The sequence below is a fragment of the Oncorhynchus tshawytscha genome, linkage group LG23 (assembly GCF_018296145.1).
Source record: "Oncorhynchus tshawytscha isolate Ot180627B linkage group LG23, Otsh_v2.0, whole genome shotgun sequence".
NCBI classification, from domain to species: domain Eukaryota; kingdom Metazoa; phylum Chordata; class Actinopteri; order Salmoniformes; family Salmonidae; genus Oncorhynchus; species Oncorhynchus tshawytscha.
In genome coordinates, this window is record NC_056451.1 from 12,377,557 (window position 1) to 12,404,145 (window position 26,589).

Consider the following 26,589-nt stretch of genomic DNA (forward strand, 5'->3'; position numbering starts at 1 on the left):
GTTTGCTGCTGATGGAAGCAGTTGTATCTGAGGTTCAGCACTAGCATGTAGAACTATCTGCTCTTAAACATACAGACCGAAATAAGAACCCCTTTTCAAAACTGAGAAAAGGCACTTTAATTTATTAGAAACATACATTTAATCAAATAACTTACAACTGGAGGGTACTGTATATTGATACTTTATATAACAATATAAAATATAAACACAATTTTGCACAGTATAACGTTCAAGGTAATCAAAAGACAAAAATAAGTAATTCTCACAATGAAAATGTCATCCTTTGAAATAAATAAAACTGCGAGTTTCGCACTTCACAGACCCTAATATACAATTGTAGAAAATACATTTTTCCCAGTCTCCATATCACACACTAGCATGTAACTCAACAATGGAAACAAAAGTATAAACATAAACAAGGTGGACTAGAAAGAACCATTTCCTGTATCCTTTCCATTGTAACAACAGAATGCAGAGGTACTATTGTGGTGTTGGCGGTGGGCACTACAGCTTTTCCTTTAAAACAACTAAAAAGGCCTAGAAGCCATCCAAATTAGAACATTGGTTCTTGTCTTGACATGTATCTTATAGGTAAGGTGGAGAGGTCAGTAGCGTTCCTTGGGTTCGCTGAACTTACGTTTCTTCGGCACAGAGGCCTGGACATCCTGACTGCAGGGGAACTCGAACTGCGATATCTGCTAATCAGAAAGTGACAGACAGTTTACAAACTAATGCAAGACTCTAAAATGAATAATGATTGCCAAACAATATTCTGTATACACCTAGATGGGATGGACTGAATGAGTCATATTGACTTGTTAAAAAAAACATGTAGGTTTTATCTTTAAAAGACAATTTGCAAATTATTATCACTCCTTCCTTGAGTAAGACTGGGGCTGAAATCTATGATGCTCGAGGGGGCGTGTCTCCCACCATTTTGTCTTCGATGGGAGAGGGCTTCTTCTTCTTGACACTGTGCATCTCAGTCTCAGCCTTTCTCTCCTGCGCACACACACACAGAACAAAGACAGTAAATCACAGACTGCAGGGAAGTGCTTGAGAAGCTAGTCAGATACACTAGTCCCATAGATATACATCCTCCGTGATCATTTTTACATGACGTTATACAAAGATGTCTTCCATTTGAACAGAACCAGTAGGAGTTAGATATGGTTGTGCGTTTTTAGGGGGCACTGACCAGGGTGGACCTGGTGACGCGTCCGCTCCTGGTCCTCTTAATGACCACTTCCAGGTCAGATGTCCTCTTTCCCAAAGTGTCCATCTGAGACAATCAAACCACAGACCATTACCTTCACAACTGGAGCAGCCCCTATATTACTTTATATTCATACAGTACTATACCACCTATGTACTTGTATTGTTCTGTATTTACATTTGGTTGATACAAGGCCTATCTTAGTCATGACTATGCAGAATGTAAATTTTGTTGTTATTTTACCTGAGAGTTCTCTGTGCTCTCCTCACACACCTCCATCTTCTCCTGGCAGTTCACCTGGACCTCTTTGAGCATCAAACATGATGAAAACACAACATGGATTTCAGACCGCATTTGACTTCTTAAAAGAGAAAAAATGTTCAGCAAAACTTCTTTATACTAAGTTTTGAGAGGAGGTCCTACCGGAATTGTCCAAGTAAATGTCGTTGTCCGGATTTTCCATGACTTTTATCATGCGGGTCTGAAAGTAGAAACCCCATTAAAAATTACTTATATATATATACTGTAGATATATCCCATGGAATAGAGACAGCAATGCCCCCTACTGGGTTAAAACAATAGCGCCTTGCCATAGGCACCCAGTCAAATTAGCTTAGATTTATGTCAGCCTCAGGTCTCACCTGCTGACTGCTGATCTTGGTCACTGTCCCCCCCTCCTCCATCTTCAGCTCCCACTTGTCCCTCACGCAGATTGGCTGCTCGTCATCAACCTACAGAGAAAAGGGGACAGTTGTTTAATCAACGTGTCACCCACTAGTCTGGTTGACATTACTCTGACTCTTTAGTTATTTCCCCCATTTCCTTCATACCTGCTCCAGCCTTTCTCTCTCTGTGGTCACGTCCACCTTCAGGGTGTGGAAGGGAGTGACCACCTCGCCCATGGTCAGGTTGACGGGCTCCTTCTCAAACTGCATGCTATCGCCGTCCCCCTCCATGAAGCCTGGGGGCTGGTAGTCCTGGGGAGTGACTGAGATATACACACACACACACACACGCACTCTTTAGGTGGTTTAAAAAAACAACATATACTTGTCATATCCTATGAAAGTTAAATTTAACTTCCGTACTCCGTCCGGGTTTTGTAGGCTAAGAATGGGCTTCAAATTTTGATATCAAATTCATAAAAACGGGGTCATTTAAGATATATTTATCGTATATATGCCAGTTTTCAACGTATTTGACGCTCAATAAGCACAAAGCTGAAAAGTTTCATTTGAACTACACAAATGAACTACAAATCAAAAGGCAGTGGTTGGCAACGTTCAGTGAAAAACTAATCTAATATAAAACACATCAAACAGCCTGCAACTAACAGGTTGTTACCTTCCTGTAAGTCCTCAGCTCAAGCAGGCATGCTCCAGCATGCTAACAACGCTGCAGTAGTAGTTCAAATGAGACTTTTCTAACTTTTGTAATGTCTTACTTATTGAGCGTCAAATATTTTGATAAAAGGCATCGGGTATGAGAAAATCAATGCACAATTATAAACTGGGTGGTTCGAGCCCTGAATGCTGATTGGCTGAAAGCCATGGTATAGCAGACCATATAACATGGGTATGACAAAACATTGACTTTTACTGCTCTAATTAAGTTGATAACCAGTTTATAATAGCATTAAGGCACTTCTGGGTTGTGCTAGGACACAGCCCTAAGCTGTGTTATATTGGCCATATACCACACCACCTCGGGTCTTATTGCTTAAATATACACTGAGTATACAAAAAACCTGCTCTTTCCATGACATAGACTGACCAGGTGAAAGCTATGATCCCTTATTGATGTCACTTGTTAAATCCACTTCAATCAGTGTAGAAGGGAAGGTGACAGGTTAAAGAAGGATTTTGAAGCCTTGAGACAATTGAGACATGGATTGTGTATGTATGCCATTCAGAGGGTGAATGGACAAGACACAAGATTGAAGTGCCTTTGAACTGGGTATGGTAGTAGTTGCCAGGCGCACCGGTTTGAGTGTGTCAAAAACTGAAATGCAGCTGGATTTTTCACGCTCAACCGTTTCCCGTGTGTATCAAGAATGGTCCACCACCCAAATGACATCCAGCCAACTTGACACGACTGTGGGAACCATTGGAGTCAACATGGGCCAGCATCCCAGTGGAATGCTTTTGACACCTTGTAGAGTCCATGCCCCAATGATTTGAGGCTGTTCTGAGCGCTCCTAATGTTTGGTATACTCAGTGTAATTAAATTAATTTGATAATTCAAAAGACCCGGGACATGACCCCGGAACAGCGTATTGCATCACATCATCCCTTGTCTTTTAGCTTACTCTACATCATTGTGTGGTCTTTACCGTCGTCGTAGTAGGAGAGTTTCATGTTAAGACAGACATTGTCTGGCAGAGGACCCAGGTTCTGCATCAGTGTGTAGAGTTTACGCACCAGGAGGATGCTGGATTTTTTTGTGCTGCTGCAAGCCAGTTTTCCCAGATTCTTGCTGTTTTTGCTAAAACAAAAATAAATGTAAACATTTTTAAACAATTTAAAGTGTCTTTCTTCAATGCTTCTCAATGAAATTCTGCCATGTTATCATTATGTTATACACATTAGGGTTGAATATTTTCCCAGAATTTTACAAATGTCCGCCAAGACCGGATGTGTCCTTCAAAAGCTTTACAAAGCATATAAATAGGCCTATGTCTGGATTTTATTAGAGCTTTGATCGTAAAGTCATGCCTGATGCAACCTAAACCTGATTAAATACATTTTATGACCCTACATTAAAGACATTTAATGAGCCCAAGCCCAAATGATTGAAACAGTTATCCAATACAGCTACTTATCATTACATAAGACAGAAAAACATAAAAGCACATAGATGTAGCTAGCTATATGCTCTCTTGGGTAAATAAATGAAACAAGCTCCAGTAATCTTTTTGAGTGTGAACTGTATTACTGTACTGCATTCTATTATACTGTATTATATGAACTGGAATTACGCAGCTCGTTCAAACCATAATAAAGCAGGGAGATAACATGCGATTCTGGTGCAGCACATGCGGTCTACAAAGTTATAAGTATAGGCTAGTGAATTTGATTGACATTTTTCATAATATTTCCCCTAATGTTATTAGTCTACCTTCACTTTCTCTCTAGTGTTGCTTCATTCCTTCCTTGCTTTCAACAGTTACATTTAAATTTTGTTTTGTTGTCCTTATCTTTATCATTCTAATGACATGCTTGAATAATATAGGACTAGAATGAGATGCAACAGGCTTTCACTTCTCTTCATGAGGATTGGATGGTTATGGGTCTGCATAAATAACTGCTGTAGCCTACCGCCATCGCACATTCGCTCTTCTTTCAAACTACCCATGAGTTCTATTGGCTGCTGTATTTAACATTCAGCAAACAAGAGCTTGTGTCCCTCTTCGAATAGTCTATTGGTATAAAAAATGCAAAAAAATGATGTCCAGCCGCTATTCTAGTCTAGGAGAGAGGACAGCTGAGTACAGGTGTGTGCGTATTGCACAAGAGACAGAGGCTATAAGTTAGAAGCTTATTATGCATTACCCATCATCATTTGTTACCTAAATATAAGGCATTGGATGTATTACCTGAAAGAGGTAGGCTAGCACATCTAGAGTGCATTTGGAAATTATTCAGAGCCCTTGACTTTCTCAACATTTTTTTTACATTACAGCCTTATTCTAAAATGTATTAAATAAAACCTGTTCCTCATAAATCTACACACAATACCCCAAATTTGGACAAAAAGACAGGATTGTGTTGAGGCAGATTTGGGGAAGGGTACATTTCAAAACATTTCTACTGCATTAAAGGTCCCCAAGAACACAGTGGCCTCCATAATTATTAAACGGAAGAAGTTTGGAACCACCAAGACTCTTGCTAGAGCTGGCCACTCAACCAAACTGAGCAATCGAGGGAGAAGTGCCTTGGTCAGGTAGGCGACCAAGAACCCAATGGTCACACTAACAGAGATCCAGACTTCCTCTGTGGAGATGGGAGAAACTTCCAGAAAGACAACCATCTCTGCAGCTCTCCACCAATTAGGCCTTTATGGTAGAGTGGCCAGACGGAAGCCACTCCTCAGTAAAAGGTTCATGACAGCCCGCTTGAAGTTTGCCAAAAGGCACCTAAAGACTCTCAGACCATGAGAAACAAGATTCTCTGGTCTGATGAAACCAAGATTGAACTCTTTGGCCTGAATGCCAAATGTAATGTATGCAGGAAACCTGGCACCATCCCTACAGTGAAGCATGGTGGTGGCAGCATCATGCGGTGGGGATGTTTTTCTGCGGCAGGGACTGGGAGACTAGTCAGGCTCGTGGGAAAGATGAACGGAACAAAGTACAGAGAGATCCTTGAAGAAAACCTGCTCCAGAGCACTCAGGACCTCAGACTGAGGCATATGTTCACCTTCCAACAGGACAACGAACCTAGGCACATAGCCAAGACAACGCAGCATTGGCTTCAGGACAAGTCTCTGAATGTCCTTGAGTGGCCCAGCCAAAGCCTGGACTTGAACCTGATTGAACATCTCTGGAGAGACCTGAAAATAGCTGTGCAGCAACGCTCCCCATCCAACTAAACAGAGCTTGACAAGATCTGCATAGAAGAATGGGATAAACTCCCCAATACAGGTGTGCAAAACTTGTAGTGTCATACCCAAGAAGACTCGAGACTGTAATCGCTGCCAAAGTTGCTTTAACAAAGTACTGAGTAAAGGGTCTGAATACTTATGAAAATGTGATATTTCCATTTTTTTTATTTTTTTTATTTATTTTTAAATATATACATTTGCACATTCTTCCATTGCAAAAAATTCCAGTGTTTTACAATTAAAACCTGTTTTTTCTCACCTCATTTGCATTGTCATTATGGGGTATTGTTTGTATATTGATGAGGGGAAAAAACGATTGAATCAATTTTAGAATAAAGCTGTAACGTAACAAAATATGGAAAAAGTCAAGGGTTCTGAATACTTTCGGAATGCACTGTACATATAGGCCTATATACAGTTGAAGTCTGAAGTTTACATACACCTTAGCCAAATACATTTAAACTCAAGTTTTTCAAAATTCCTAACATTTAATCAGAGTAAAAATTCCCTGTTTTAGGTCAGTTAGGATCACCACTTTATTTTAAGAATGTGAAATGTCAGAATAATAGTAGAGAGAATTATTTCTTTCAGCTTTTATTTCTTTCATCACATTCCCAGTGGGTCAGAAGTTTACATACACTCAATTAGTATTTGGTAGCATTGCCTTTAAATTGTTTAACTTGGGTCAAACATTTCAGGTAGCCTTCCTACAATAAGTTGGGTGAATTTTGGCCCATTCCTCCTGACAAAGCTGGTGCAACTGAATCAGGTTTGTAGGCCTCCTTGCTCGCACATGCTTTTTCAGTTCTGCCCACAGATTTTCTATGGGATTGAGGTCAGGGATTTGTCATGGCCTCTCCAATACCTTGACTTTGTTGTCCTTAAGCCATTTTGCCACAACTTCGGAAGCATGCTTGTGGTCATTGTCCATTTGGAAAACCCATTTGCGACCAAGCTTTAACTTCCTGACTGATGTCTTGAGATGTTGCTTCAATATATCCACATAATTTTCCTCATCATGATGCCATCTATTTTGTGAAGTGCACCAGTCCCTCCTGCAGCAAAGCACCCCCACAACATGATGCTGCCACCCCCGTTCTTCACGGTTGGGATGGTGTTCTTCGGCTCGCAATCCTCCCCTTTTGTCCTCCAAAGATAACAATGGTCATTATGGCCAAACAGTTCTATTTTTGTTTAATTTGACCAAAGGACATTTCTCCAAAAAGTACGATCTTTGTCCCCATGTGCAGTTGCAAACCGTAGTCTGGCTTTTTTATGGCAGTTTCGGAGCAATGGCTTATTCCTTGCTGAGCGGCCTTTCAGGTTATGTCAATATTAGACTTGTTTTACTGTGAATATAGACACTTTTGTACCCGTTTCCTCCAGCATCTTCACAAAGTCCTTTGCTGTTGTTCTGGGATTCATTTGCACTTTTTGCACCAAAGTACATTAATCTCTAGGAGACAGAACGTGTCTCCTTCCTGAGAGGTATGACGGCTACGTGGTCCTGTGGTGTTAATACTTGCATACTATTGTTTGTACAGATGAACGTGGTACCTTCAGGCGTTTGGAAATTTATCCCAAGGATGAACCAGACTTGTGGAGGTCTACATTTTTTTTGGAGGTCTTGGCTGATTTCTTTTGATTTTCTCATGTCAAGCAAAGAGGCACTGAGTTTGAAGGTAGGCCTTAAAATACATCCACAGGTACACCTCCAATTGACTCAAATTATGTCAATTAGCCTATCAGAAGCTTCTAAAGCCATGACATCATTTTCTGGAATTTTCCAAGCTGTTTAGGCACAGTCAACTTAGTGTATGTGTCACGCCCTGGTTTTAGTATTTTGTGTTTTCTTTATTAATTTGGTCAGGCCAGGGTGTGACATGGGTTTTGTATGTGGTGTGTTTTGTCTTGGGTTTTTTGTTAGGTATTGGGTTTGTATTATAGTAGGGGTATCTAGCGTAGTCTATGGCTGTCTGGAATGGTTCTCAATCAGAGGCAGGTGTTTTTCGTTGTCTCTGATTGGGAACCATATTTAGGCAGCCATATTCTTTGAGTGTTTCGTGGGTGATTGTCCTTATGACCTTGTTCTGTCTTACTTTGCACCAGTATTAGGCTGTTTCGGTTTTCGTGTTACGTTTATTGCTTTTGTATTTGATCATGTTTACTTTGTTTTCATTAAACATGGATCGCAATAGCCACGCCGCATTTTGGTCTGACTCTCTTTCACCTAAAGAAAACCGTTACAGTATGTCAACTTCTGACCCACTGGAATTGTGAAACAGTGAATTATAAGAGAAATAATCTATGTCTGTAAACAATTGTTGGAAAAAATGCTTTGTGTCATGCACAAAGTAGATGTCCTAACCGACTTTCCAAAACTATAGTTCGTTAATTAACAAGAAATTTGTGGAGTGGTTGAAAAATTAGTTTTAATGACTCCAACCTAAGTGTATGTAAACTTCCGACTTCAACTGTATATCAATCTTGAACACGATTATCTATTTTGGATGCAATTTGAATGGAATTGATGGAAAGAAAGAGACTGCAAGAGAGCATTCACTCATGCACCGATTTAAAGAAACGATAAAGGAGTGTTTTAACCACGGCAATTAAAGAAATATATAATCTTTACAATAAAAAAATAAGGTGATCCCCGAAAGCCAGATGGAGGTGTGCAAATTAGATGCACATTCGGTCTTTATATTACTGTAGCATAGGCTATGCTGCAGCAAATGTAGGACAACCTATCACAATAAAAAAAATTACAAAGTTACCAAGGGGTCTACATACTGATGGGCTGTCGGTTCCCACCCTGAGTGTTGATGATTCATTATGCAGTGACCAGAGGGAAGGCCTTACTGAATCCAGATTTAGACATGGCATATCATTGAACAGTTCCATTTCAAGTCATGCTGTTCATATAAATAATTTATAATAATTTACCGGTTTCTCAGTTATTTATCCTTGGGAAAGGGAGTGGTTTTGGGCAGTAAATCTCAGTAACCGGGTTCCCACCATTCAACCCTAATACACATTCACAAAGCTATACCTTTCAAAGTCAATTTTGGGTCCCTTTTCAGTGTATTGGACTTTGAACTGGTAGCATTCAGTAACCTTCTGGAAATTGTAAAGAAAGACCAGTGTCACAATGAGAAACAGCTTGATTCAAGAGGTTACACATACTGTAGTTTGTTCTAGTGCAGAGAATCAAAGCATTACTATGATCGATGCCTATGGGGTTAAAAAGTAGTCTATTACCTTTGGATTCTCTGGGTCTGTGTATATCTATAGAAAGTGGAAGGAGACTACAAACTTTAGCAACGGAAAATGTAAATGCTTTATATGCTGAAGAAAATACTTGATACGATATACTCACAGACATAACGACCGTCCGCAACTGTTGGAATACAAGACATTCATTTTTTGTAATTAATTAACATTAATAACATGCAGATAATGAATAAACAACTAAATGCTAGCATCTCACTTACGTATTTTCTCTGAAGGGCATCAAAGCATCCATGCATCCTGGGAGGTGTATAAAAGAGTCTTAATTAATCAACACTGAATTAATCATCTAACTAGGATAAAGGGAAAGGATTTGGCCACAGAGTACTGTACTGTAATTTCCCACTGAGGCTTGGTGGTGAATACTAACCACTGTACAATCTGACTGGCACCAGGGCAGGTGCGCTCCTCCCTGAGGATCATAACTTTCTGCTCTGTGGCATAGAAAGAGAAGTGTAAGGCTACTTCTTGAAGATCTCGGCTAGGGTATCATAATTTAAATAACAATTGAGTTCATTTAAAAATAACATAAATTGTGTTTTGACCTTCAACATATTTTCTCCCATAAGCTTTTTCTGGGAAAAGACCCCTGAGATAAGTGATGCTGGAGACTGCAATGGCCAGCAGTTTCTTCACAACAATCAAGGACTGCTGCTCTGTTGAAACTACATTTGGCAGCAACTGGGTGCCCTATAAAATATAACAAAGACAGGCGCTTACACCGAGGCAATTTGAAGAGGTCTGAATAAATAGACGCATGTAGATATTCATAGAACATGCCATTTGCTAGCTATAAAACAGCAATTCAATAGGACCAAGGTCTGGCTATGGATTGCCAAATGTTTTACCTGAGCAGCCCGCAAACGTTGTTCACAGGCCATGGTAGTAATAGTTGATAACAAGTTGTCAAATCTACAAAATTAAGATTAATCAGAAGCCAGGTAGCTAGCTATCAAGGTAAAGCTATGTTGAAATATGTAACTAGCTAGCTAAGTACTAGTTTACACAGATAGATACAGAAATATGTTATACTAATCTGGCTAGCTACGTCAGCTAACTAGCTATCTGCATTACATTTGTTAGCTAACGTAGCTAGAAGTACACACACCTACTGATCATGACACTGATTTTACTCTACAACCCATTGTGAATAGTATGAAATTGCATAACTCACATAGCTAGCTATTACTATCTAGATAGAGCGCAGTCACTCAATTCGTTTTTTGGTTAAAAAAAAATTATACAAAAATACAATCTAGAAGCTAGCCAGACCGAATTTACTAACAAACTGTTGGATGTTGGGCCAAACTCGCGCCAGACACACACATTTACCCGCCAAACCTGACAGCTAAAGTAGCCAATCAGAGGGAAGCTTAGATAGCATACATTTTCTTGCCACCACCACAAGCATTGAGTGATTAGTGATATCAAATGTAGTAAGTGATATGTTCTGGCCGAGGTAAACATCAGTTTTAAATTAAGTTGATTGTTGTGGCTCTGTTGTTAGTGTAGTTTGATGCAACGCTGCGCACAGATTGAATATCCGCACTCTATTGGACACAGCTCTGTCATTCATCATTTCTCTATGATTAGTAGCATTTCATTGGCTCTCCTGGTATCTAATACAACATGTTTCCTTATACCATTGGTTACTGTATATGTATGTCACAAATGGCAATCCCACTCGACGGCGTCACAAATTATTTAGCTTTTTTTGTGTCGAGGAGCCTTGTTCACAAGAGGCAGGTTAGATTTTGTGGAAGCTAGAGGAGCACCCCTGCATACATTCTAACCTGCGTTTTCAAGCAAATCGGACTTCCAGTCCATTATAGCTGCGTAATGTCGTCCGAAAATCTATCAGATTCTCCGATGGAATATGAGGATGAAAAACAGGTGGGTTTAATATCATGACACTATCTTGAGTTGGAAAGCTAACTATAACGCTAGCTCGTTGTAACGCGTTACAAGTAAAGTGTTTGATTTGATAGCTAGCTAGTTAGCTTTCGTTATAGCAGCAAACCTGTAAACTTCTCGTTTACCAACAATGACAGTGTGTATAAATGTTTTGGAAAGGTATTGAGTAAGATTTACGTGTCTCCCGATAATCAATAATAACGTAGGTACTGTATTATTGAGTTATTTGTTCCGTTTTCCCTTGTGCAATTGTGGCTCGCTGGTCCATAGGTTATAAAATATGCCTGGGCCGTATTGGTCTATCCTGACACTGCAGTAGTTAAGGTTGAGTCTTCCGGCTTTCGAGACAAATGCAAACAATACTACTATAGCCTATCCTTTGAAATCTGTGTTTCAATGGAAACCAGGGTCAATCATCACAGTTACTTACATGCTAGCGGATCAGTCACACAAAGCTTTAATGATGTATAAGCTAGATCTATTGATTCATAATCGTTTTCAGTCCCCTATGCTTTGTGAATGTTATTTGCAGTGTTGCACTGATATTAGGCGTAGCTATATATACAGTTGAAGTCGGAAGTTTACATACACTTAGGTTGGAGTCATTAAAACTCATTTTTTCAACCAAATGTTTTGTTAACAAACCATAGTTTTTGCAAGTCTGTTAGGACATCTACTTTGTGCATGACACAAGTCATTTAGCCAACAATTGTTTATAGACCTATGTTTTCACTTATAATTCACTGTATCACAATTCCAGTGGGTCAGAAGTTTACATACACTAAGTTGACTGTGGCTTTAAACAGCTTGGAAAATCCCAGAAAATGATGTCATGGCTTTAGAAGCTTCTGATTGACTCAAATTATGTAAATTAGCCTATAGGAGGTGTACCTGTGGATGTATTCAAACTTCAGTGCCTCTTTGCTTGACATCATCGGAAAATCAAAAAAAATCAGCTAAGACCTCAGAAAAGAACATTGTAGACCTCCACAAGTCTGATTCATCCTTGGGAGCAATTTCCAAATGCCTGAAGGTACCACGTTCATCTGTACAAACAATAGTACGCAAGTATAAACACCATGGGACCACGCAGCCATAATACCGCTCAGGAAGGAGATGCGTTCTGTCTCCTAGAGATGAACGTACTTTGGTGCGAGAAGTGCAAATCAATCCCAGAACAACAGCAAAGGACCTGGATGAAACCGGTACAAAAGAATCTGTATCCACAGTAAAATGAGTCCTATATCGACAACTTGAAAGGCCGCTCAGCAAAGAAGAAGCCACTGCTCCGAAACCGCCATTAAAAAAAGGCAGACTACAGTTTGCAACTGCACATGGGGACAAAGATTGTACTATTTGGAGAAATGTCCTCTGGTCAAATGAAACAAAAATAGAACTGTTTGGCCATAATGACCATCGTTATGTTTGGAAGAAAAAGGGGGAGGCTTGCAAGCCGAAGAACACCATCTCAACCGTGAAGCAAAGGGATGGCAGCATCATGTTGTGCGGGTGCTTTGCCGCAGGAGGGACTGGTGCACTTCACAAAATAGATTGCATCATGAGGAAGAAAAATGATGTGGATATATTGAAGCAACATCTCAAGACATCAGTCAGGTAGTTAAAGGTTAGTCACATGGTTCTTCCAAATGGACAATGACCTGAAGCATGCTTCCAAAGTTGTCCCTAAGCCATTTTGCCACAACAAAGTCAATGTATTGGAGTGGCCATCACAAAGCCCTGACCTCAATCCTATTGAGAATTTGTGGGCCGAACTGAAAAAGCATGTGCGGACAAGGAGGTCTACAAACCTGACTTCGTTACACCAGCTCTGTCAGGAGGAATGGGCCAAAATTCAGCCAACTTATTGTGGGAAGCTTGTGGAAGGCTACCTGAAACGTTTGACCCAAGTTAAACAATTTAAAGGGAATGCTACCAAATACTAATTGAGTGTATGTAAACTTCTGACCCACTGGGAATGTGATGAAAGAAATAAAAGTTGAAATAAATCATTCTCTCTATTATTCTGACATTTCACATTCTTAAAATAAAGTGGTGATCCTAACTGACCTAAAATGAGGAATTTCTACTTGGATTAAATGTCAGGAATTGTAAAAACTGATTTGAAATGTATTTGGCTCAGGTGTATGTAAACTTCCAACTTCAACTGATGAAAAGTCACTTGTACAGGCAGCATCCTGAGTAGATGCTGGTGAAGGTCAGAGGTCTGTTGACAAACCCACTGGTCATATCATCAATATTCATTGACTAGCAGGTATAGGGAAGGTACTGATGCTATACTTTGTCTTATCGATGATAATGGGTGCTTTTAATGCAATGGTATTTTGATACAATGACTTGAAGCGAAACTGGTCATGTGAGAATAACATTTCATGGCAGCTAGCTACTATGGGTCTAGCAGTTTGGAACCGTTTGAGGGTGTGAAAAGTATCCAGTCCACTCTTGCATTTTCCCTCATTGGGGCTGAATATAGCAACTTTTAAAGTTTTTGTAATGGATCCAAGTGAATCAGCAAGGGAATCTGTTCATCTGCTTCTCTACCCTGAGTCACCTAATATCCCTGCTCCAGCAAGCTTTGCGTTTACTGTCCTCTGCATGGAATGGCAGATATTCTCCTGTACTTCGATTGTAGGGTTTTGTGGGTTTCTCAATGTCTTCTTAGCTTTATTTAGCCAGATAAGTTATATCTAAACAGTGATGCTGAGACTCAGATTTTTCCAATGAAAATGTATGCCAAACTAATAACCAATGATTGCACAGTAATAAAAAAAAAACATGCATCCACAAGGACTACTTTTAACAGTTTCCACACAAATTTACAAAACACATTTACTTGAAGAACAGTACAGATACAAACAGAATGATGGTTTGTGCTGTCATTCTGTTACCAAACTTTGCATCTGCACTGTTCTGTAAGTACAAAAATAAAATAGAAATTGCTACATTTTCTGTAGAAATTGTTAGAAGTAGTGCTTGTGCATAGATGGTTTGTTTAACTTTGTAATCATTGGGTTTTGTTTTGACATTTTAAAGTGAAAAATCAGTCTCAGCTTCACTCTGTTACTGTGGAATTGCCCCAATAGAGAATACATGTTTTGCTGACTTCTACCCAGAGTCTCTAGACTGTGGGCAATAGCAAGGTGTGTCCTGTTAGCCTACTTTCCACTGGCATCTGTCCATGGACTCCACACTGGCAGTAAAGGGTAAACCAGTTTGTCTAGTGCAGGAGTTGCCTCCAGTAAAACCATAGGCTTACACCTTACCAAAAGCTTTAGCATGAAGGTGTCATGTGAACGCTAGAACCACTCTGCAAGCTCTGTGTACCTAGACTTTGGTCAGCAATTACTCAAGGCCTGTTTCTGTATAATATTCTCCATAACCATAAATAACCATGGCTTGTACATATTTGCAGACAACTGTTTTCCTTTCATAAAGTCATCTGTTTTTATGGCACCAATAACATGTCAGGGATGGGGAAACGGGTAACAAAGCTGTTTTATCCACATTAGCTGAGGAAAAGTGTGTAAGATATGGGGAAATAATGGATGTGAAGCTGCTTTTTAGTCACTTAATTCTTACTCGATCATAACACTTGTCTTCTGAGTGAGTTGTTTATCACAGGCAACCATGAGGGCGTGAGAGTGTTGCAGGAGAGCATGCAGAGTATGACTCATACTATGAAGACGCTTCAACTCCCTCAAGTCATTTTCATGGCGTTAGCCCACTTCACAGCTGAATATGAGTAGGGTTAGGCTATATGATTCAGATGCAATCTTTTCTGAAGTGCACAGTGCCAGCCCAATAATCTTGTTGTTTTGTCATCAGACCATCTTATAACCTTCTTATTAGTTTCAAGTTTTAATGCCACAAGTACAGTGAAATGTTCTTCTTGCAACTTCTAAACCCAACAATGCAATAATCAATAACAATGTAATACTAAAAACAACATAAGGTAGAACATAAACACACAAGCAATAGAAATAAGAATAACACGAGAAAGTAAGTAAGTAAGTAAGCATTCTATATACAGGGTTAGTCAGTTCCAGTACCATATTTACAATGTGCAGGGATACTGGAGGAATGGAGGTAGATAATTGTAGGGGTACGGTGACTAGGCATCAGGACAGTTAAATGGAGAATGTCTATTTTAAAAGCCTATGCTTGTTCTTCTCTGCGCATCATGGCTGACATTATGATGAAGGATATATAGGCGTAGGCTACATAAGCCTATTGTTTAGATGTTTCTCCTCTTTAGCTAAATTCCTTGCACATAGCAAGTAGCACCCATATGACGGCACATCGAAATGTTTTCTTTGTCTGGACAGGACTCTCAGGAAAAGAATGCCAACCTTGTGAAGGGTGAAGAGGTCAAGCTGAAGGCCAAGTACCCCGGCCTGGGCCAAAAGCCTGGAGGCTCCGACTTCCTCATGAAGAGGCTACAGAAAGGGGTAGGTGGAACCCTTCTCCTGGAGAGCCACAGATAATATATGCTTTTGATTCCGCATGTTAGTGAGGCTGGAACAAACACCTACACACCCTTGTTGACCACTTGACTAGGAAATCGCATAGGCTTCGAATACTCTTCTTTAAGACATTTCAATGCGTTCTGCATTTGAGGATCTGAGATTGCCTTGGTATGTCTGTGGCAGTAGCGATGTTTCAATGAACTTGTCCAGATACTTTTACATTTTAGAAAGTTCACAAAGAATAGATATTTAACTTTACGTTTAATTATCTTGTGTCAATAAATACAGCTGGATGTAATGACCTCGCACCTAAAAAATTATATATATATTTTTTTAGCAAAAACCTACAGTGTCGAATAACAATAATGGTTGAAGTGTTTCATTACCCATTTAGGCAAATTGTGCAGTTATAAATTGGCGACAGCCTCTATGCCCTCCCACACATCGGTTTCATGTCTCGGGTATAGCCAGTGAAAGTCATGCATAGAATGCAATAATTTACTAATATTTCCATATTCTAATAATTCTCATGTGCCAATGTATCGCCATGGTGAAACTTGCACTCCTGTAGAGCTGAAATAATTGGATATGGAAACTTGCATCCAGCCAACCAGAAAAGCAAGGCAAAGCAATTTAGGCATTCTTGAAAGTCAGGACAATCCTTGTCCTGCAAAGAAACATGATTTTATAGTTGAAAAAAAAAGATTTAGAATTATTTAGAATTAAAATGTGTAGTGGAGCTTTATAGTTACTTGTGACATACTTTTTCTTGCCACTGTATGTGAACCCTTTGGAATTACCTGGATATCTACATTAATTGGTCATCAAATTTGATCTGATCTTTGTCTAAGTCACAACAATAGGCAAACAGTGTGTTTAAACTAATAACACACAAATTATTGTATTTTTCTTGTATATATTGAATACATAATTTAAACATTCACAGTGTAGGTTGGAAAAAGTATGAACCCCTCCCTATGCTAAAAGTTTCTCTAAACGCCTTGATGTCCACGGTAAGGCAAATTGTCTATAAATGGAGAAAGTTCAGCGCTGTTACTACTCTCCCTAGGAGTGGCCATCCTGCAAAGATGACTGCAAGAGCACAGTGCAGAATGCTCAATGTGGGTTAAGAATAATCCTAGTGTCAGCTAAAGACTTATAGAAATCTCTGGAACATGCTAACATCTCTGTTGACGAGTCTATGATACGTAAAACACGAAACAAGAATGGTGTTTGTGGGAGGGCACCACGGAAGAAGACACTGCTGTCCAAAAAACCCATTGCTGCTCGTCTGAAGTCTGCAAAAGTGGATGTTTCACAGCGCTACTGGCAAAATATTCAGTGGACAGATGAAACTACAGTTGAGTTGTTTGGAAGGAACACACACCACTGTGTGGAGAAAAAAAAGGCACAGCACACCAACATCCAAACCTCATCCCAACTGTAAAGTATGGTGGAGGGAGCATCATGGTTTGGGGCTGCTTTGCTGCCTCAGGGCCTAGACAGCTTGCTATCTTGGACAGAAATGAATTTCCAAGTTTATCAAGACATTTTGCAGGAGAATGTTAGGCTATTTGTCTGCAAATTGAAGCTCAACAGAAGTTGGGTGACGCAACAGGACAACGACCCAAAAAACAGAACTAAATTAACAACAGAATGGCTTCAACAGAAGAAAATAGGCCTTCTGGAGTGGCCCAGTCAGAGTCCTGACCTCAACCCAATTGAAATGCTATGGCATGACATCAAGAGAGCAGTTTACACCAGACATCCCAAGAATATTGATGAACTGAAACAGTTTTGTAAAGAGGGATGGTCCAAAATTCCTCCTGACTGTTGTGCAGGTCTGATCCGCTACTACAGAAAACGTTTGGTTGAGGTTATTGCTGCCAAAGAAGGGTCAACCAGTTATTAAATCCAAGGGTTCACATACTTTTCCCACCCTGCACTGTGAATGTTTACATGTTGTGTTCAATAAAGACATGAAAACGTATCATTGTTTGTGTGTTATTAGTTTAAGCAGACTGTTTGTCTATTGGTGTGACCTAGATGAAGATCAGATCAAATTTTATGCAGAAATCCAGGTATTTCCAAAGGGTTCACCTACTTTTTCTTGCCACTGAAACTACATTTATTCCAAAAACATTGTTTCCATTTGTCAAAATAAAGTTAGACAAAAGAAACTCCACCCCTGTCGAATGAATAAAAATTGAAGATCTTTAGAACATTTATGCCATTTCCATGACACGTCGCAATTATTTTTTTTGCGACATTGACACTGGTTTATTCAACAAAAGCAATGAACCTGCCTATATTAATTTTAACTAGCAGAACTACTCAAGACAACCTGAATTGAATTCCTTTTTTCTTGCCCCCACCTAGCAAAAATACTTTGACTCAGGTGACTACAACATGGCCAAGGCCAAGATGAAGAACAAACAGCTGCCCGTGGCAGGCCCCGACAAGAACCTCGTCACAGGGGACCACATTCCCACGCCACAGGACCTGCCCCAGAGGAGGTCCTCCTTGGTGACCAGCAAACTAGCAGGCTAGCCTAGCCTCCACCCATCCACCAGGCCCCCAGCTAACGTTCCTCACCTGTTCCCCAACAATGTTCCCTCCCTAGTCATCTCCAGGCTCCACTTGGCTTTAACATATCGGGGAGAGCTGTGAAAGTCAGTACATATTGCTTGTATATGGGTATGGTGGCGAGGGGAGGTGAGCTGGGACCTTTTCTACCATCTCTCCACACAGCTCTGCCCTCTGCGCACTCTGCTCTACCGCCTCCCTTATGTCTTGGTTTGGTGTTCAGAGGTACATAAAGTAGATGTGCCATCAGGGAGGCTGAGTTTAATGCACTTTGTATTATGTACAGTACGTTTTTGCATCCCGAACGACACCAAAATATGTTGTTGACGAGGGAGTTGGGAACCATGATCGCTCCACATTTTTCGATGTTGTGTTCTCGTCAAAGCTGGGGGTAGATGTTTGCGTATTTTGCTTGCACACCAAATCTGGGAGGGAAGGGAACCATGGTGAAGTATCCAAAGGAAGGGAGCGGTAATCAGAGGGAAAAGTGGAAACTGATTTGTGGTTTCCTTTATCTCATGTTCTGTCAAACAAAAATCCAAGGTCGTCCATGCTGACCTGAGTGAACAGATATGAAACTGCACATTTTCTGCTCATGTCGCTTTAATTCTTGACTCCCTGTTGCTCTTCTTTTTTTAAATATGCTGCATGATTGTAACATGTAACGAAATGTGCAAATCTGGAGGGGTTAGACGACTGATAGGAAGTAGCAAGCAACCAAATGGAGCCCTGGAATGTCCATGGTCACTCTCCACACCTTCCTTCCCTCTCAATGTCCTGACAATCCACACACACTGTCTGTAGGCTGCCCATGGCGAAAGCAATGGCAGAACAAACTGAATACCCATGTATCATTTTTAAGGCTGGGAAAAGAAGCAACTGTTTAATATTCAAGTTAAATCTCAGTTCTGTGGCTATTACATCACCTCAAAAAGCCTAAATGATTGGTAGGGGATCAATTCAGTGTATATTTCTGTAATGTGTTGAGAAAATTGACATTTGGTATGATTTGTGTCTTCATAAAGGGTTGTTTGTTCATTGTCACGTATTAGCCATTTACTACAATCTGGCTCTTTTCACTGTTAATGGCAGTTCCTGTTGAGAAACTCTTCTAGTAACAGAGTATTGCCTAGTTCCCAAATACATTAGTTGCTAAACCTCTCCTCGGTGTCTCCTTCAAATTCAACATAGTAGGAGCCTCCCAGTGTACTGCTAAAGCATATAGCCTTACATATTGACATTCTAAATATAAAAATCTGTGACGTCAGTAATGGGGTAACCAGTCGGCCACCGGCCACTGGCTCACACAGACCTAACTGGGACACAGCGTGTTTTAGAGATATACTCACTTGGCGCTTCGCAAAGGGAAGGGATTTTATGACAGGAGAGGGGGGGGCAAAGTGTGAGTGTGGACTTAGTTGACCCTGCTCATACCTGTTGGTATGGTACAACTTGCCAAATAGTTAACTCATACAAAAGTAAAATGCTTGTACTCTGGTTTAAAGGTCAGAGGTGGTAGGCTATGTTATCACCTGAATGGGTTGTCCTATCACACAATACACACTTGATCACTCCTATCTTGGCACCTTTTGAATATTCCCTGTGTCTGATTGGCATTGAGTGTGCTTGTCTGGGTTAGTATGAATGTGCTACTGTTCTCTGTCCCAGTGGGTGTAAATAGGCTTTTGGGGGTTGAGTTTTTCTTTCTGATTTCACTACTTGTAGTTCTCTGATTCCAATGTTTCCTTTCTCCTGTCATTGAATACACTACATAAGCTTTATATATTATTTTTTTTACTGCAGAGACATTAATCTGTATAATATGAATGTGTGTAAATGCTGCTGATTCAGTCGATGACAAATCTTTTAAACTGAGATATTACCCTAATAAAGAACGCCTGTCCTAGGATTCAAACAATCGGACCAACTCCTACCATGAATGTCTGCTAATGGGAGACTCACTAACCACTCCAGGTTTGGGAGTATAATTCCATTTCAATTAGGATATGAATTGAAATTCTACCCATGATCAATGCAATCCATTTTCGAAACTGGCCAGCTGGAGTTGAAATTTAATTGACACCAACATGTTACTTGAATTTGAACAAAGACCGTGCAGAATCCTAAATATTTGTAGCATGGCTTATTAAAGTGTCAAATAATATAATTGGATATGCTGAAATGAAGGTTGTTGAAACAACCGCAATCAAGAATTCCTCTCCTAAGTTTTTGTGCACTGTCTGGCTTTGTATGGATTAATGTAATGAGAGATATACAGGTGAAGTCGGAAGTTTACATGCACGTTAGCCAAATACATTTAACCTCAGTTTTTCACAATTCCTGACATTTAATCCCAGTAAAAAAAAATCCCTGTCGTAGGTCAATTACGATCACTACTTTATTTTAAGAATGTGAAATGTCAGAATAATAGTAGAGAATTATTTATTTCAGCTTGTCAGAAGTTTACACACTCAATTAGTATTTGGTAGCATTGCCTTAAAACAATTTAAACTTGGTTCAAATGCTTGGGTCAAACATTTCAGGTAGCCTTCCCACAATTTGGGTGAATTTTGGCCCATTCCTCCTGACAGAGCTGGTGTAACGAAGTCAGGTTTGTAGGCCTCCTTGCTCGCACACGCTTTTTCAGTTCTGCCCACAAATGTTCTATAAGTTTGAGGTCAGGGCTTTGTGATGGCCACTCCAATATCTTGACTTTGTTGTCCCTAAGCCATTTTGCCACAACTTTGGAAGCATGCTTCGGGTCATTGTCCATTTGGAAGACCCATTTGCGACCAAGTTTAACTGATGTCTTGAGATGTTGCTTCAATATATCCACAATTTTTCTTCCTCATGATTCAATCTATTTTGTGAAGTGCACCAGTCCCTCCTGCAGCAAAGCACCCCCACAACATGATGCTGCCACCCCAGTGATTCATGGTTAGGATAGTGTTCATTGGCTTGCAAGTCTCCCCCTTTTTCCTCCAGACATAACGATGGTCATTATGGCCAAACAGTTCTATTTTTGTTTCATCAGACCAGAGGACATTTCTCCAAAAAGGATGATCTTTGTCCCCATGTGCAGTTGCAAACTGTAGTCTGGCTTTTTTATGGCAGTTTTGGAGCAGTGGCTTCTTCCTTGCTGAGCGGCCTTTCAAGTTATGTCGATATAGGACTCATTTTACTGTGGATATAGATACTTTTGTACCTGTTTCCTCCAGCATCTTCACAAGGTCCTTTGATGCTCTTCTGGGATTGATTTGCACTTCTCGCACCAGAGTGCGTTCATCTCTAGGAGACAGAACGCGTCTCCTTCCTGAGCGGTATGATGGCTGCGTGTTCCCATGGTGTTTATACTTGCGTACTATTGTTTGTACAGATGAACGTGGTATCTTCAGGCATTTGGAAATTGCTCCCAAGGATGAACTAGACTTGATGTCTAGAATTGTTTTTTTTCTGAGGTCTTGGCTGATTTCTTTTGATTCCCATGATGTCAAGCTAAGAGGCACTGCGTTTGAAGTTAGACCCTGACATACATCCTCAGGAACACCTCCAATTGACTCAAATTATATCAATTAGCATATCAGAAGCTTCTAAAGCCATGACATAATTTTCTGGGATTTTCCAAGCTGTTTAAAGCCACAGTCAACTTAGTGTATGTAAACTTCTGACCCACTTGAATTGTGATACATTGAATTATTAGTGAAATAATCTGTCTGTAAACAATTGTGCATGACACGAAGCATTTTTTTCAACAAAGTAGATGTCCTAACCGACTTGCCAAAACTATAGTTTGTTAACAAGAAATGTGTGGAGTGGTTGAAAAATGAGTTTTAATGACTCCAACCTAAGTGAATGTAAACTTCCGACTTCAACTGTAGGAGGGTATGTTAAAATACCATGTCTCCTGTTCAACTATAAGTATGTGCCAGAATGTAAACAAGTGAAAATGACTGTGCTCTAAAGTATCTTGTGCTGCTTACCTAACCTGTTTTTGTTTAGCATACAGTAAAGATGTTTTAACATTTTCTTACTCACTGCATAACTACAAAAGTTTATCCTGGCCCAAGATAACTGCAGGGATATCTGGAGCACCCTTGCTCCCAATAACTGGGGGTTTACATAAGGATATGCTGATTGTGGAGCTGGAGACAGAACAAAATATTGATTTTAAGAAATTTGAAAGTACATGAGTACTAATAATGTTTCAGTTGTGTGGAAGTAATGGAGTGAATTTGTCAGTATTTGAAATAAACTTTTACATTAATATCAATTACTTGTTGTATGTTCAATGTTCTTCTCACATTATTGATTTGATCACCAGTCCTGTTTACAACAGAAACCAATAACCAACACTGTCTCTAGCTACACAGGGCAGGATACCTCCACTTTATATGTTGATAAGTTACATACAAAGTACGTGATCACAATCCATCATTGGCCACCAGGGGACAGCAGAATTCCGCATTAACTATATCAATGGTCTCTGAAGGGATATAGCAAAGTGTACACTCCCCAGCCAATCAAAACGTAAAATGTATTTATCTGTACCGTTCAATGCAGAGAATGCATTTGTATATCCTCTTCGTGGATGTATTTATCTGAATGTTATTGGAAAAACAGATATATTTGTAAAGCTAATTCAAGGAAGAAGGGGCCCAATGGGATAGGCAGTCGAAGTCCCTCCCACTTGTCTTTTAAACATTACACGACAAAAGGTTGGTCATTTCCGCACCAGACTCACTGTTGTAGTTAGCAGTCAACGATGGGTGGTATTTGAGCAACAAAGTAGCTAACCGCTAGCTTTTCGTAAAATAACAGCTAGAAGTGTATATTGTATTTATTTATCAAACGCTTGTTTCTTTATCTAAACGTTAAGCCAAGATGAGTCTGTCGAAGTCGATTGCACGAGCCACAACTACGATGTTGCATTTTCAAAATGGAGGATCTTCGTACCTAGCTGATGATGCTAGCCCTTTGTACTATTTCGACGGGGCCGTATGTGCTGGGGCGTCACCGAAGTCTAAAGTGGACTTGGGAAATGGGACTGGCGATACTCCACGACCCACGACGTTAGGAATGAATGTCGTGAAAACCAACGTCCTCGATAATCATTTGTCAGACCGAAGCAACAATGACGATTCTTTGCCCTGCACTCCTCAGATGGCGTCAGAATGTGGGCCTGAACTATCGAATTGTCCATCGGGCGATGAAGTATTGGAACATGATACCAGACAACTCATTGAGAATTTTTTGGGGGACTACACAGGACTGTCTCAGCCTCGATGGAAGCAAAGCAAGCCTCTTACGACCATGAAGCGAGTGGTGGAGGACGTAATAGCAAAGCACCGATATGCATACAATGGTACGTAGATTTACAGTAAGGATCTCTATAGATCCTTATGGTACTGTATATCATTTTCTGTTTAACAGTGGTACTGAGCTCATCATGCGCTAACTTGGTTAATACCATAGCAATATTATCAGTAATATGTTTAGTTCGTTTTACTCAGACCTAGATTTTAAATGTATTTTTAGGTATGGTCGTCAAACTTGACTTGGATGATCGATGCGATGACATGAGCGTCGTCAATTCTGTGGCCAAGACCATGTTCAGTGATGGGATCACGAACTGGGGTCGCATCGCCAGCCTGGTGGCATTTGGCGCAGTGGTGAGCCAGCACCTGAAGGAGAGTGGCAGGGGACACTGCGTTGATTTGGTGGGCCAAGAGATTGCCACATACCTCCTCTCTGACCAAAGGGACTGGCTGGTCAAAAACAATGCTTGGGTGAGTCATCTATATGTTCCATTAGTCATTTGAAAATGTGAGCTAATCTGAGGATAGTTAATCTTATTTAGTTTACTTGTTCAATAGCTAATCATGAACCAAACTTTGCCTTTTGTCTCCCTCTCAGAATGGATTTGTAGAGTTCTTTCATGTTCAAGATCCTGAGTCCTCGGTAAGGAACACCCTCCTAGCCTTTGCTGGAGTTGCTGGGATTGGGGCAACACTTGCCATGTTGATCAGGTGAATTGAACAATACTTACCTGTTACTATTTTTCAACGAAGAAAATGGACTATGCCCGCAAGTTCTCTGAAATCCTTGATAGCACCATGGTTGGAATGAGTACCCAGTGATGTCCTGCTTAGTCAAAGAAGAGGGTCAGTCTGTTGGATTATAGTGATGGACTGAATTGGGACGGTGCTTTGGTGTCAAGCTCAAGTTTGCTTTTTTTCCGCATCAACATTTTGGTGCCTTTTTTTGTTTGAGGGGTCATTTGAGGATATTTTTAACAGTCTCCAAATATATTCATCTGACTTCTTAAATCTAATGGACTTGTTAAATGGCGCTTTTATTTAATGTAAAAAGTACAGACATTTTATTTTTGTAATAAATGTATAGTTGAATTTAGACTCGTACAAAGTTAATTCATCTGCAAACTGTCAACTCTCTTTTTAAGTAATCAAGGTGGAAAAGCACTAGCTAATAGCTATAATTCACAATGGCAAAGTTCTGCCTCTGACCATAAATTTGGCTCAAATGACTTGTTTCTAGTCGTTGTGATATTAGTCATACATGTACATACAGGGATTGGTGTAAGAAAGGCAGAACCTGCATTGAACTGACCACTGAGGGCCTTAGAATTCAACTAAGAAGGTATACCCAGGGTATGGGCATTGACAATGGAAAGTGCTTACAGCAGAAAGGTTTTATTTTATATGCAATTAATTGCCTTGGGGTCTTTATGACATGCATGTATGTCATAAAGCCCCTATCTCTCCTACACCACATTCATGTCCGTATTCCTGTTCCTTGGGGTAGAATTTCCAGTCTTGCCTGGCAATGCATTTGTGTGGTTGCAATGTGACTTCCTGGTTAATGAAATCTTGTGACTGTTGCACTAGGCTTTACTGGGAGGGGGAAGGGGGGACCTGTTTGAAAGTCAATTGAATATTCCATTCTCAAGACTATGCTGATTTGTATTTGAAGTGTTTCATTTCCAAATTATATCCATGTAAATGAAATGTGCTCGCAGGTATATGTTTTAAATATGAGCATAAAGATTGCACATGGTATCTGGCATTGGTTCAATAGAGGCAAGATCATCTGGACAGTGAACGTGTACCACAGTTCCACCCAAAGGACTAGCACTAACCCTCCTGATGTATCTTGCTGGCAAATTCCTGTAATCTCCTGAAGTTAAATGATTTAAAGGATAAAATCATGCAACTTTATTCACTTTTGTGACTGCAATGAATAAAGGATGTGACTTTATTCACTTTGTGGCTGCAATTTTCTCAAAGCAGAAGTTTGACGGTTAACTTGCTGTGAACTTTTGAGACTACTTCTCGGAAGGGAGGGAGATTTTGTGAAAAGACAGCAGTGACGTCTGCACTGTGCTAGTTTCTGGTGCTGAAAAGTAAACCCATACACAAATGAATTCCTGGGTTGTACATATTCATCTACACACACACACACAGTTAAGTGTGTTTATTCACACCATATCCCCGAACATGCACTGTGAGGTTATTTCCTAGAAATTAAACTTCTGTGGTAACCACGCCTATGTGTGTCATAGGCAGACCACCACGGTATCACTTCAGCTGCAGCCTCAGTTGTTAGAAACAGTTATTAAACTAAGTCCACCAGAACCTCTTGGGTGCCTCAACCTCTGAGTTGTCAATAAAATAAGTTAACAGCAGTCCAAAGATCTTTTACAATGTTGCATAATGTCAGTGACCACCTTTTTTAGCTATTAAGTTTGAGATTTTTCCACATAATGCATCTGACAGCTCTGTCTGCGCCACAATCATAGCTTTGCAACAGTTGAAGCAAATATTAACCACATCCTTTGTTGCTCACACTAATTTGCCAACTTGAGTTTCTTCTGCATATTTAATCATGTCTGATACCAAAGCAGTATTTTATCACCGAGTGCCACAAGATGTAATGCATCCAGTCTCAATTAATTTAATGATATGCAAAATAAAATTACGTCATTGAAATCCTCTTGCACATAGGCCATAAAATGACTGAGCGACAGCCCGGAAATTACCCCTGTTCTTTCTTTGCATATGTCCGTCACTGATAGTGTACGGTCAGAACCAGACTGGATATTGTAGCTGTTGCTTTCACCTAAAGCTTAAGGAGGAGAACTGGAGCGAGGGGGGCTCATTGCGGAAGGAAGCATTGCACATTGCTGGCCTATCTAATCAGGCATACTTTTAGACAGCTATGGAAATCAGCCACAGAGCAGGTATTGTTTGACCTCTGCTGGACCCAAGGGAAGTTGGAGATATCCCAGAGCGTAGTGATGCAAGTTGAGGGGAAATGAGAGTTCACTTTTGTGTTTGCACTCTGTCTCATAAGAACACTTCTCCAAATGAAAAATGTGTAATTTATGAGGTTGTCAATGAGAAGATGACATGACTACACTGTGGAAGACTCACTAGTCTCACCTAGGCTAATCTTGGATCAAATTCACATTACCTGTGT

General features: G+C 40.1%; 3 protein-coding genes across 4 annotated transcripts; 2 read left to right on the forward strand and 1 right to left on the reverse strand.

The window, feature by feature from the left end:
* Positions 1-106: 106 nt before the first annotated feature.
* hormad1 (HORMA domain containing 1) lies at positions 107-10,598 on the reverse strand. 2 transcript variants are annotated; one of them, XM_042304615.1, is made up of 16 exons: positions 10,284-10,598; positions 9,958-10,021; positions 9,655-9,799; positions 9,480-9,543; positions 9,313-9,349; positions 9,198-9,218; positions 9,080-9,106; positions 8,871-8,938; positions 3,549-3,700; positions 2,047-2,204; positions 1,858-1,947; positions 1,640-1,697; positions 1,460-1,521; positions 1,199-1,282; positions 934-1,002; positions 107-698 (listed from the first exon to the last, which is right to left on the reverse strand). In XM_042304615.1, the coding sequence occupies exons 2-16, from the start codon at positions 9,988-9,990 to the stop codon at positions 606-608; spliced, it is 1,161 nt and encodes a 386-aa protein (XP_042160549.1). In that variant the 5' UTR covers positions 9,991-10,021; positions 10,284-10,598; the 3' UTR covers positions 107-605. The 2 variants fall into 2 exon arrangements, with proteins under 2 accessions (XP_042160549.1, XP_024241074.1); XM_024385306.2 differs by having other exon boundaries at positions 107-695; positions 10,284-10,596.
* A 214-nt stretch (positions 10,599-10,812) lies between these two features.
* Positions 10,813-20,016, forward strand: ensab (endosulfine alpha b). The gene is made up of 3 exons (XM_024385832.2): positions 10,813-11,002; positions 15,367-15,489; positions 17,887-20,016. Exons 1-3 carry the CDS (start codon positions 10,949-10,951, stop codon positions 18,055-18,057), a joined length of 348 nt encoding a protein of 115 aa, XP_024241600.1. The 5' UTR covers positions 10,813-10,948; the 3' UTR covers positions 18,058-20,016.
* A 2,791-nt stretch (positions 20,017-22,807) lies between these two features.
* Positions 22,808-25,368, forward strand: LOC112222943 (induced myeloid leukemia cell differentiation protein Mcl-1 homolog). Its single transcript, XM_024385831.2, has 3 exons — positions 22,808-23,455; positions 23,629-23,879; positions 24,007-25,368. The coding sequence occupies exons 1-3, from the start codon at positions 22,975-22,977 to the stop codon at positions 24,121-24,123; spliced, it is 849 nt and encodes a 282-aa protein (XP_024241599.1). The 5' UTR covers positions 22,808-22,974; the 3' UTR covers positions 24,124-25,368.
* Positions 25,369-26,589: the final 1,221 nt, after the last annotated feature.

What these genes read in the sequence shown, in the direction of transcription:
- hormad1 (XM_042304615.1), bottom strand. Translation starts at nt 9,990, where the DNA reads ATGGCCTGTGAACAACGTTTGCGGGCTGCTCAG. An exon ending in ATGCCCTTCAGAGAAAATAC is followed by an intron (nt 9,219 to 9,312) that starts GTAAGTGAGATG and finishes GTATTCCAACAG; the next exon opens with TTGCGGACGGTCGTTATGTC. An exon ending in AGAGCACAGAGAACTCTCAG is followed by an intron (nt 1,283 to 1,459) that starts GTAAAATAACAA and finishes TGATTGTCTCAG; the next exon opens with ATGGACACTTTGGGAAAGAG.
- ensab (XM_024385832.2), top strand. Translation starts at nt 10,949, where the DNA reads ATGTCGTCCGAAAATCTATCAGATTCTCCGATGGAATATGAGGATGAA. An exon ending in AATATGAGGATGAAAAACAG is followed by an intron (nt 11,003 to 15,366) that starts GTGGGTTTAATA and finishes TTGTCTGGACAG; the next exon opens with GACTCTCAGGAAAAGAATGC. An exon ending in TGAAGAGGCTACAGAAAGGG is followed by an intron (nt 15,490 to 17,886) that starts GTAGGTGGAACC and finishes GCCCCCACCTAG; the next exon opens with CAAAAATACTTTGACTCAGG.
- LOC112222943 (XM_024385831.2), top strand. Translation starts at nt 22,975, where the DNA reads ATGAGTCTGTCGAAGTCGATTGCACGAGCCACAACTACGATGTTGCAT. An exon ending in GCACCGATATGCATACAATG is followed by an intron (nt 23,456 to 23,628) that starts GTACGTAGATTT and finishes ATGTATTTTTAG; the next exon opens with GTATGGTCGTCAAACTTGAC. An exon ending in TGGTCAAAAACAATGCTTGG is followed by an intron (nt 23,880 to 24,006) that starts GTGAGTCATCTA and finishes TCTCCCTCTCAG; the next exon opens with AATGGATTTGTAGAGTTCTT.